Source organism: Gorilla gorilla, chromosome 19 (genome assembly GCF_029281585.2).
Source record: "Gorilla gorilla gorilla isolate KB3781 chromosome 19, NHGRI_mGorGor1-v2.1_pri, whole genome shotgun sequence".
Classification (NCBI taxonomy): domain Eukaryota; kingdom Metazoa; phylum Chordata; class Mammalia; order Primates; family Hominidae; genus Gorilla; species Gorilla gorilla.
In genome coordinates this window covers 82,591,188-82,603,576 of record NC_073243.2, presented here as the reverse complement: position 1 = coordinate 82,603,576, position 12,389 = coordinate 82,591,188, and the positions used below count along the sequence as shown (strand labels likewise).

At 37.3% G+C, this 12,389-nt stretch overlaps 1 protein-coding gene across 8 annotated transcripts in view; it reads left to right on the top strand.

Moving 5' to 3' along the window:
* Positions 1–12,389, top strand: part of CPLANE1 (ciliogenesis and planar polarity effector complex subunit 1) — a 143,631-nt gene that overhangs the window by 16,644 nt on the left and 114,598 nt on the right. For 7 of the 8 annotated variants that reach the window (XM_055367734.2, XM_063700826.1, XM_055367732.2 and 4 more), the window contains 7 exons: positions 2,135–2,317; positions 5,387–5,636; positions 5,812–5,961; positions 6,131–6,900; positions 8,424–8,632; positions 8,831–8,911; positions 11,677–11,841. In XM_055367734.2, the coding sequence (XP_055223709.2) occupies positions 2,135–2,317; positions 5,387–5,636; positions 5,812–5,961; positions 6,131–6,900; positions 8,424–8,632; positions 8,831–8,911; positions 11,677–11,841 (1,808 nt within the window). The remainder of the gene's footprint in view (positions 1–2,134; positions 2,318–5,386; positions 5,637–5,811; positions 5,962–6,130; positions 6,901–8,423; positions 8,633–8,830; positions 8,912–11,676; positions 11,842–12,389) is intronic. The other variant, XM_063700827.1, reaches the window with a different exon arrangement.

Sequence of the window (12,389 nt, the reverse complement as noted above, 5' to 3'; positions counted from 1 at the left end):
TTTTCCCTTTCTGGAGCAATGTCTCTGAGCATTCTTTAGGCAGCTCCATGTGTCAGGCCCAAAGCCCTAGTGGGTTGAGGGTTTCTCCCACTCAGAGATTATGAAAGCCTGTTTTGGGGTATGAAGCCCTGGGGATTTTTCTCTTACTGTTTCCCTGTGTTCAGGAGCTTTTTCCCACTCTTAGTCTTACTTACTACTTAATAGTAAGTAGACAGTCCATGGTTCCTCTCCATGGAGGAGTTACATGCTACCTGTGTCTAGTCAGCCATCTTGAGCTGAGTGTCTTTCTTTCTTTTTTTTTTTTTTTTTTGCAATAAGGTCTTGTTCTGTTACCTGGGCTGGAGTGCAATGGCGTGATCATAGCTCACTGCAGCCTCAAACTTCTAGGCTCAAGCTATCCCCCTGCCTGCCTCAAGCTATCCCCCTGCCTGCCTCAACCTCCCAAGTAGCTGGGATTACAGATGCACGCCACCACGACTGTTTTTTTGTTTTTTTTTTGGTAGAGCCAGGGTCTTGCTATGTTGCCCTGGCTGGTCTTGAACTCCTGACCTTATGCAATTCTCCCACCTTGGCCTCCCAAAATGCTGTGATTACAGATGTCAGCCACTGCACCTGGCCGAGAGAGCCTAGTCTTTTTTTTTTTTTTTTTTTTTTCCAAGATGGAGTCTTGCTCTGTCGTCCAGGCGAGAGTGAAGTGGTGCAATCTCGTCTCACTGCAACCTCTGCTTCCCGGGTTCAAGCACTTCTCTGCCTCAGCCTCCCGAGTAGCTGGGATTACAGGTGCCCACCACCATGCCTGGCTAATTTTTTTGTATTTTTAGTGGAGACGGGGTTTCATCATCTTGGCCAGGCTGGTCTTGAATTCCTGACCTCATGATCCACCTGCCTCGGCCTCCCAAAGTGTTGGGATTATGGGCCTGTGCCACTGTGCCTGGCCAAGCCTAGTTTTTTAAACAAGTCCCTACATATGCATCCTGTATATCTGAGTCAATAGTAACATAAGTGTTGATTTGGGATGGCACATGAGCTACCACCAGGATCCATGCAAAATTACAGAGTAGGAGAATTTCCTCTTACAGCTTCTAACTTCCTTTTCTGAATACTTTTCCATGCTGTTCTATGCATTTTCAGAGTTTTTAGGTTTATCTAGCCCTGCCTCTTCATTTTCTTTTACTTTCCACAAGTTCCTTTCTCTTTGGCAAATTTCTCATTCATATGATTCATAATACTTTGAAAGTATTAGTCTCAGTTCAGTGGTCTTTTTGATTTAGTGTCTGTCATTTTCTGAGGAGGACCTACTGTTTGTTCTCATTAAACATTAGTATCACCAGATATCAACACCTGTGAAAAGAAGGGAATAAGGGTTAAAATATAAAATTTTAAAAAATAAAAATAAAATAAATTTAAAAATCACGAAATAGTTAAGGAGTAGTACCAGTTAGAGCTTTGGGAAGAGGGAGAGTCTGCTGTTGAGAGGGACTCTAACAGCCTGCAGAGAGGACAGATGTGGCCTTGAAATCTATCAGTAGATCTTGATTGTAGACTCTACTAGGATTAAAATTCATTCTAATATGTCAGTGACTAAAAAACTCAGTTCTTTAGGAATATATATATATTTTTTCTCTGTGGCCCAGACTGGAGTGCAGTGGTATGATCTTGGCTCACTGCAACCTCTGCCTCCCCAGTTCAAGCCATTCTCCTGCCTCAGCCTCCCCAGTAGCTGAGATTATGGGCACCCGCCACCACGCCTGGCTTATTTGTATTTTTGTAGAGACGGGGTTTCACCATGTTGGCCAGGCTGGTCTTGAACTCCTGACCTCAGTTGATCCGCCTGCCTCGGCCTCCCAAAGTGCTGGGATTACAGGCTTGAGCCACGGTGCCTGGCCGAATATTTTTGTTTTTTAATTGCTTATGAATTTCTAATTGGAATATTGTTGAAATAGATGTTTATGAACAAACTCCTTTGTTCTAGGAAGTAAAATTCATGAAATGTGTATGGCAATTGTCTACTATTAGTCATTCTTTTGCCCTCATTTTTTGAACTTTCACACCTCTGCTTGGTACAGCCCATTTTAAATCGTCATAGACATTGTAAAGTATCTCTTCTAAACATGTTGTCTCTTATTTATTATAGGTCCTACTGGGTAGGTGATATCAGCTGGACGCATGATAGTCTTTTTCTGGCTTGTATGTTAAAACGTGGCTCTCTGGTTTTATTGACCTGCCAAGGTGAATTGCTAACATTAATTACATGTGGTTGCTCTATAGAATTTGGCCCAGCAGAATTTATTCCTCTTCATCCACTAATAACGTATAGGTGAGACATTTGAATTGTGTTAATTTGTTTATAGATTTTTTTTTCTGTTTTGTATTACTTTTACTGTGTATTTAAAAAAAATTTCATCTTTCAAATTGTCTTACTTTTTCTTTGAGTCTGTCATCTCAATATCTGTTTCTTATTTATAGTTTTCTTCTATTTCTTTTTGTGGCTTAATCCTGGTGAAAATTTGACATTGTGACTATGTAAGTATAAGTTATTTAAATATTTAGTAGCACGAAATATTATCTTCTTTGATATAAAAGTTAATAAAGTATGATATAGCATTTATTGTTATAAAATAATAGCACTTAGAAAATTAATAACTCAAAATTAACTTGACATATGGATTTATCTACTTTTTTCCCAAAGGGAAAAAGTTACTGGAAATGGATAGAAAACTGTAGGATTTAGCTGTATTTTAATTTTTGTTGTTGTTTTTAAAATTTTTTTTATTGATATACAATATTTTACATATTTGTGGGATACATGTGATATTTTGTTACTTGGATAACATGTGTCATATTATAATTTTTACTTGTGAGATGAAGTAGCAATTTGGCTTTGGAGTCAGATCAAGATTCACATACCGGTTCTTTTACTTATTAGTTGTATGACTTTGGGTTAGTTATTCTTTTTTTTTTTCAATTTTTCAATTTTCATTCTTAGTTTTATTTATTTTTTTTCTTGAGATGGAGTTTCGCTCTTGTTGCCCAGGCTGGAGTGCAGTGGTGTGATCTCGGCTCACTGCAACCCCCTCTCCCGGGTTCAAGCGATTCTCCTGCCTCAGCCTCCCAAGTAGCTGGTATTACAGGCATGTGCCACCATGCCTGGCTAATTTTGTATTTTTAGTAGAGACGGGGTTTCACCATGTTGGTCAGGCTGGTCTGGAACTCCTGACCTCAGGTGATCCACCCGCCTTGGCCTCCCAAAGTGCTATAAGTACAGGCATGAGCCTGTACCAATTTTTTTAATTTTAAAAATTTCTTTTGATCTCCCATCTTGCAGAAGGGTTATTCTTTAGGCCTCAGTTTCTTTTACTATGAAAGGAGTGTGACACTAATTGTGTCTTAGGGTTTAGAGAATGAAGTAAGGTAATACATAATTATATATCAGCACTGTCTGGCATAAAGTTAGTGCTCAGTAAATATTTGTTGTTATTGATGTTGATTATATGTGGCTAGACACATATGCATAACTATTTACAAGACAGAAAAGTTGGAAAAGACATTTGAAATTAGTCTATTCTGTTTGCTTTATAGAAAGGAAACTGAGGTAGGGTGTTTCCTTGATTATATTTATATTTGTTATTTATTTATTTATTTATGTATTTATTTATTTTGAGACGGAGTCTCGCTCTGTCCCCCAGGCTGGAGTGCGGTGGCGCCATCTCGGCTCACTGCAAGCTCCGCCTCCCGGGTTCACGCCATTCTCCTGCCTCAGCCTCCCGAGTAGTTGGGACTACAGGTGCCCGCCACCACGCCCAGCTAATTTTTTAGAGACGGGGTTTCACCATGTTGGCCAGGATGGTCTCGAACTGACCTTGTGATCCTCCCCCCTCGGCCTCCCAAAGTGCTAGGATTACAGGCTTGAGCCACCGCGCCCGGCCTCCTCCTTGATTATATTTAGCAAAAATGACATTTAATTTTTTGTTTTTTTTTTTTTTTGAGACAGAGTCTCATTCTGTTGCCAAGGCTGGAGTGTAGTGGTGTGATCTCGGCTTACTGCAGCCACCACCTCCCGGGTTCAAGAAATTCTGCCTCAGCCTCCTGAGTAGCTGGAATTGCAGGCGCACGCCACCATGCCCAGATAATTTTTGTATTTTTACTAGAGATGGGGTTTCACTGTATTGGTCGGGCTGGTCTCAAACTCCTGACCTCGTGATGCGCTCGCCTCAGCCTCCCAAAAATGACAATTTTTAGCAATTGGCAATGCTAATGGAAAAACGTGTCACTTCCTGCAGTGAAAGTATTTTTTCCTTACTTGTTATGGTCTAATTCATAATTCATTAGAATTTTCTCATATTCTCCTTTAAAATTAATATTTGGGGCCTTCCAAACTGCTTTTTTTCTGATTATGAAAGTATAGTATTCATTATTTATTTTAGCACTCAAAAATCAAATGTTACAAAACTAAATAATGTGGAAAATTAAATACTTGTAATCCTATACTTCAAAGGTAACAATTATTAACATTTTAGTATGTTGTCCCCCAAATTTTAAAAATATTCATATAACAAGTGATAATAGCAATATTAGTTTCTTTTTTAAAAACTAGATAATGTGATATATCCTGTTTACTATTTTCCATTTTTGATTTCACAGTATATCTTTTACATCTTTCCACGTTAGGCATTATTTTTAATGGTTCTACAGAAGTCTGTGGGGTGTATGTCCTATAATTACCAATTTTCTATTGTTGCCATTTGGCTAATAAAAAAAAATCTGTATTTGAATAGTTGCCTAACCAGAAAAAAATTACAATATACTTTGATGGTTTGTTCCTTTTATATTTGTAAAGCCCCAACTTTAATAAGGAGTGATATTAAGTAATCAGAATCAGGTACATCATAATAACAATATTGTATGTTTAAGTTAAGTGGAAACTCAAATTTAAATAGGTAAAATTTTACTCACCACCATTCTCTCCAAATCTTCTCAACTTTTTTCTTTCTCCTCTTTAATAAAAAGTATACTGATAGTTCATAATTTTATTTGTGTAAGCATATTTAAATATATGGTAAGAGGAAAGTTAACTATTTAACTCTCTTTAATAGTAAAAATAAACTGCCTGAATTATTTTCTGAAATAGGTTGTATGTATATAAATACAAAATAGAATAAATGCTACCATTTAGGAAAATTTTAAAACACATGAACCTATATATTATTTTGTCTTAATCCTGTGTTATGTTTTCCTGAAAGATATAAACACATTTAATATTTTTTGTGTGTTTCACCTGCTTGCTTTTTCATTGTTCTGTAACTTTTTCTTTTTTTTTGAAAAACATTATTGTTTTCCTTAAGATCTTTCTCTTACTGATTTTTGTATTTTGATGTTTGTTTACTAGACCACAGCAGTTTACGTTTCAAGATTCAAATAATTCTGTTGATTCATCAGCTTCTGATAGTGACCCTATGAGACAGAGATTTTCTATAAAAGCACACTCACGGTTACCCTACCTCGTTATATCTGATGGATATATGGTCACAACCCTTCGATTTCTTGATAGCCTATCTCCATCAGTACACATGAGATCACTTCTACTTGATTCAACCCAGAGGCTTGAGAAAATATATCAAAGTGTGATATTGTCTAAGGTATAGTGCTTTTTTATATCATTGGGAAAAGTTGCCTTTTTCTTTTCAAATTTAAAACTTTACTGACAGTAATGTCCTTGAATTGTATACAGTTGTCTATAGAATTTTTAATTGCTTATAATTGAATTACAGATAACATTTTGCTCTTGGAAATCTTTCATCTTTTCTTCTTTAGCCAAAAGGCAAAGGACTGAACTTGCGATCACTGAATTCCCTAAGATCTAGCCTGTTAGAACACCAAGGAAATGAAAGTTCAGCCGATTTCACTGTCCCCAAATTCTTGCAGGCAGAAGAAACAATAAATGAAAATGCAGCAGATTTTCAGGTACTTAGTCGCAGAATTTTATTTACTTGGAACAATTATGACTTTATTCCAAGAAACATATTCTGTTTTTCTCTTGTTAAAGGGAAGAGAAATTTAAGAACGCCAAAGTGATGCTATTGATAAGGTATTAAATGGTATTAAGTATCATTTTTTTCCCCTCATGTTTTAGGATTTTGAAGCAGAAGAAACTAACGAAGGCAGACACTTTCCAGACAACTTATTTCCTTTTTGGAACAAAAGAGATGATGTGCTGTGTAGTAGTATGAAGGAAGGAAGATTGGAATTTGCATCTATGTTTGATACGATACATGCAAAGGATGATAGTGAGGAGACAGATAGAACCATTACAGAACTGCATTCTATCCAGAAAAGTCTACTTGCAGCGTGGACTATAGGAATTTCAAAAACTGTGACAGAAAAAAATTTAATGTTAAATTACGTAGTAGTTTGTATCACTCATTTTTTTTACATTCTTCAATTTATAAAATGTCCTTTTCCCAAACTTGATCTTGTTTTAAGCAAAAGCTCAAGACATAATGCGTGGATACTTTGTATCTTTCAACTTTTTCATCAGTGTTTATCAATCCATTATTGGGATATAAGATACAAACAAGATGTGGGGCATTTGATAAAGCTGACCTCAAATACTATAAAACTTTTGCTGACTCAGCAACAAAAGGGTCAGTTATTCTCAGAGAAACTTTCAGCTTGTTTTTATTTACTCAAAATGGTAGCTGACAATTTAAATGGTGTATACATTCTTCAACCTGAAGTTATTTCAGCATCGGCTGATGGAAGTAAAATAACAGCTCAAGACTCATTGGTGGTACCTATTTTTCAGATGTTTCGAGATAGTGGTTTTCAGAAAAACTGGTCTTGGAACTCATTTTTCAAGATTCATCCTCAAGTAGTAAATCCTGTGCAACAGCCAGGACACAGGTATAATCACTTATTTTAATACTGGGATACTATTAGCTTAGTTTTTTTTACTTTTTTAGAAACTGAGCTACAATTCCCATATTGTAAAATTCATCATTTTAAAATGTACTATTCAGTGTTTGTTAGTATATTTATAAGGTTGTGAAACTATTAGCACTAATTCCAGAACGTTTTTATCACCCCAGAAAGAAACCTTGTATCTGTTAGCACTCAGCATTATAGATTTTATTTTTTAAAATATTTAAGTACGTTTCAAAACATCATGTTAAATATGTCATGTTATATGTGATAAATGTATACACTTTTAGTTTGCCAAAAAAAATTGTTAGATTTATGCCAAATGTTGTACAATACATATTTTCTTAGTCTTGGAAAACCATGATATTGAAAGATTTTGGTTTAGTTAAGTACTGTTAAAAAATGACCTCTTTTTTTTTGTTTGTGTTTTGAGATGGAGTACACTCTTGTCCCCCAGGCTGGAGTGCAATGATGCAATCTCGGCTCACTGCAACCTCCGCCTCCTGGGTTCAAGTAGATTCTCCTGCCTCAGCCTCCCGAGTAGCTGGGATTACAGGCGCCTGCCACCACGCTTGGCTAATTTTTGTATTTTTAGTAGAGACGGGGTTTCACCATGTTGGCCAGGCTGATCTAGAACTCCTGACCTCAGGTGATCCGCCCGCTTCAGCCTCCCAAAGTGCTGGGATTATAGGCGTGAGCCACCACGCCCGGCCAAAATGACCTCTTAAAACAATGACCTCTTAAAAAAATTAGGCTGGGTGCAGTGGCTCACGCCTGTGATCCAGCACTTTGGGAGGCTGAGGTGGGTGGATCACTTGACCCCAGGACTAGCTTGGGCAACACGATGAAACTCCGCAACTAAAAAATTAGCCAGGCCTGTTGGCATGTGCCTGTAATCCCAGCGACCCAGGAGGCTGAGGTGGGAGGATTGCTTGAGTCCAGGAGGCAGAGGTTGAGCAGATATCACGCCACTGCATTCCAGCATGGGCGACAGAAGGAGACCTTGCCTGAAAAGAAAAAAAAAACAGTGTGGTGCACCTGTGGTCCCAGCTGCCTGGGAGGCTGAGATGGGAGGATTGCTTGAGCCCAGGAGGTTGAGGCTACAGTAAGCTGTGATGGAGCCACTGCAATTCAGCCTGGCAACAGAGCAAGACCCTGTCTCCCAGGCTGGAGTGCAGTGGCGCATACCTGTAATCTCACCTGTTCGGGAGGCTGAGGTAGGGCGATCGCTTGGGCCCAGGAGTTTGAGATCAGTCTGGGCAACATAGTGAGACCTTGTGTCCTAAAAAAAAAAAAAAGATTACAGGTGCTTGAAATATTTATGAAGATTTTATATAAGGCATTTTTTGATCATTTTATTTTGCACTATATTTAAATGTGATCAGTTTGTATGTATGTTATACTGATGAAGAATACAGGCAAAAAAAAAAAATAGGCTAAAAAGGAGGCTAAACTCATCATTAGCCTGAAATTTGCTTTTGATAATTACCTGATTTTATGTGCAGATTGCTTATTCTCTGGAGAATGCTGTACAAAAAAACTTTATGGTATCAAGCACAATTAAATCGAAGAGTTCCTGAAGCTGATAGTCAGTTAACTGAAAAGATGACACATGAAGCATCTACTGTCAAGTCCCTGTTATGTCATTTGCAGGCTAACCTACAGAGTACTGGTGATTGCTTGAATCAAACCTTAGAACTTAAATCTATCAATGGTCAGTATCTTATGAATATTTTCCAACTCCATGAATAAATGACATAGTTAACCAGACTTTGAATTTCTAATTGGTTTTAATGATTTGTTTTTCAAAATAATTTCTGGCTGAGCTCCATTAACTGGATTTTAAAACAAAGTAAATTTTTATGAAGTAACATAATTAACTATGATTAATTGTTGGTTAAAAACTTTCTAGGGGAAGAATGTTTCTTATTAGGATCATATGAAAAGTCTGTTCAGCTGTGGCAAATAGCTCTACAAGAAATCGAAGAGAAAGGTAAGAGAGTGTTAAAAAATATGTGCCATAATATTAGCAGGACTCCTTTTAGCTTGCTGTAGACCTTAACAGTAATTCTAAATTCCAAAAAATATGTGCCATTATATTAGCAGGACATCTTTTAGCTTGCCATAGACCTTAAAAATAATTCTGAATTTCAGAGTGCTTATGATATCCTAATGCCAAATAGAATACATGTTGTAGGCAACTTGACACTCATGAATACTTATTTAAAATTATTCTTAACCTTGGAATTGGTAACACTAAAAATCTTTTCATTGATCTGTAGGTAAGTCTCCTTCTGTCCTTTCTTTGATTTGTGATAAAGCCTGTGGTTGATTGTTGATGGGAAAAAAGAGATTTAGATCCTAAATAAAATAATGTGGTTTTTTTTTTGTCATTTAGAGAGACTGCAAGTATCTCAATAGGAAACTATAGGTCATATATTTCACCACCTTCTTACAGACTTAGAGAAACATGGAGCCAAGGGCTTTTTGCCTTTAAGTAATTTAACTTCAAGAATTGTACGTAAGTTAAACGTATCGTTGCATTAAGTATGGGCTTCGAGGAGTTTTTGATAAGGATATGGGGTGTGGATGTTAGAAACAAGTTATAGCTTTTATGATACAGAGCTGAGGGTATGGCTGAGATGACAGAGGTTCTCAGCTGGTGACCCTGGAACCCTGACTGCAACTCCTACGTGGTCAGATTTGGTCTATTATTACATTTATTTTCTGACTGCTGTGGCTTTGTATATTTCATTAATTCATTTACTTAACCAGTATTTGTTGAGTGCCTGCTATGTGCCCAGCACTGTATTAGGCACTAGGGATAACTGAAATAAACAACTTTACCTTCAAGTTGCCTACAGTCACTTTTCTCATTATGTTTTATGGTAGATGTTTAGGGAGCACAGAAGAACACCTCAATACAATCAGGCTGGAGTGCAAGCATCAGTCTGGGGAAAGCCTCTTGGAGTTGACATTTAAAATTGAGTAGAGATTGGCCAATTAAGGTCATGGGAATGACTTAACAGAGTATATAGTGTTCCAAAACCAAAAAGGCCTGAGAACCCATGGCAATTTGGTAAACTTCAAGTAGTTTAGTAGGACTAGATTATGTGATATATGTATATGTGATATTGGCGATAGGATCATAAGAGCTAAGTTGAGAGGCAGATGGACAACAGATGATGAAGGAGGGTCTTTAATGGAGTGGTAAGGAATTAAGATTTTATCTTGAAGACAGTGGAATCAGTTAAGACACTTTAGGTAGGAAAGGGACTTGTACAAATAAGGATAGGCTGTTTAGAAAGATCACTTTGGTACAGTTGTGGAAGGCCAGTTGCAGGACTATGATATAGGAGCGTGGGTTTTACTTGGAGGCAAGAAAATCAGTCAGACGAGAAGCCTTGAAGCCAAAGCAGTGTCAAGGGTAATGGAGAACAGAGGTTACATTTGACAGTTATTTAATAGGCTTGATCAGTCTACTTGTGATTGAGTAGATTTGGAGAAAGAAGGCTAGTGTAGTTCTCTGACTTGGGGATTGTCCATCTGGGTGAAAAGAGCAGCATTCACTGAGATCTGAAGTTCTGGATGTAGAAAAGTTTTTGTAATGAGTTCCATTATGGACATTTTGTTTAATTTCATTTACAACTATATCCATTAGGAATGGCTTCTAGTAATGGAGATTGAAAGTAGCAGTGGCTTCAACAGAGAAAGAGTGGCTTTCCTTTGTGAAAGGAAGGCAGAAGTTGCAGTTTGGGGCTGATTTGGTGTTTCCATGGTATCACCAAGGCCCCAGCCTCCTTTAGTTTTTCTGCTGCATCATCTTTAGTGCATTGCTTCCAATCTTAAGGCCATTACATAAGCTAAGATGGTTCCTGGACCTTCAGCTATCACATCCATGTTCTAGGCAGCAAATAGGACAAAGGTTGGAAGAGCTAGAAAGGTTGCATTTCCTAGCTGATTTACCTTTCTTTAAGCAGCTTTTCTGGAAATTGCATACAATGTTATCTCCTGAATCAGAACATAGTCACATTTTTACATGGCCACATCTAGGGAGAAATTGTGATCTGGGTGCATTATATCCCCAAATAAAATTGAAATTATTTTACTCAGAAAGAATGGATAAGAGGTAGGCAACCAGCAGTTTCAGTCTTCAGATACGTAAAGGCAGTTGTCAGGGGCTCCTGTCTTATTGGATGACTGTTTCTTCTGCTTCAGTAAGTCTCTTTGGCCATCCCTTTGATATACATATGGTTCCTTGGAGTTTTTTGTGGCATGTTCCCTTTTGTTTCATACTGTGTATACTTGAGATAAAAGTTATTAGTAGACCTTAATGTTAAGATGATAAGAATTTGCAGCTTTCTTTGGATAAACTCTAAGTCATCCTAGGGTGTGATGAAAGAAAATAAATTGTTTAGAATTCAAAATGAAAAAGAGCAAAGTATGCTAAAAAAATATAAGATAGGAGCCCCTGACAACTGCCTTTACATATCTGAAGACTGAAACTGCTGGTTGCCTACCTCTTATCCATTCTTTCTGAGTAAAATAATTCCAATTTTATTTGGGGATATAATGTACCCAGATCACCTGTTAAAAAAATCATTTATTGAAGTGTGAAACAGATGCAGAAAAGTTTACATATCATGAGTGTACAACTTGATGAATTTTCACAAACTACACACTCCCGTCAATTGAGCACTACACCAAGGGCATTCCTTTGCTTACATACTTTTAAGGTGAGCTTACTTCTTGTTTCAGGAGGAAGAAGGACGTATTTTCTTCAGATACGCTATTATCTTTCTCTCTTATACTGCCACCTCTATAGCTATAATTTAAATGATGCTCAAGGATTGTGTGATCAGCTAGCAAGAGAAATCCTGAGATGGTCCCAACTACCTGTAAAAGAAAATAAAGCGTTTTCAGGTATGCTTTTTTTTTTCTGTCTTTTTATTTTTAAAAAGAGACAGGGTCTCCCTATGTTGCCAGGCTGGCTTCAAACCCCTGAGCTCAAGTAATCCTTCTACCTCAGCCGCCTCAAGTGGCTAGGACTACAGAATTCAGTATGTTTACTTGTTAGTTTGTATTTATAGTGTAGACATGAAATTGCTTATACATAAAAGTTGGTTGTTCTACCTCTCTGGTGATTAAGTATATTATGTTGGATTTTGGACTCTCAGCTTCCCAATAGCAGGGACTATGTTGAGGTTTTTTGTTTGTTTGTTTTTAAATCTTAGAATCCCCAGGATTTAACAGTATAGTAATTGCGTGCTGAGCTGATAGTATGATTGCTTTCTTACAACCCTATTTGTTAGACATAATTTTAGGTACCCAAGTGTTTTTTCCTTAGTATGTTAGCTATTGCTTACAGCAGTTTAGTGAAATCATAAAAATCACTTTCCGAGAATATTTTTAGTCTTTTAAAAAATCTGGGCCGGGCACAGTGGCCCACGCCTGTAATCCCAGCACTTTGG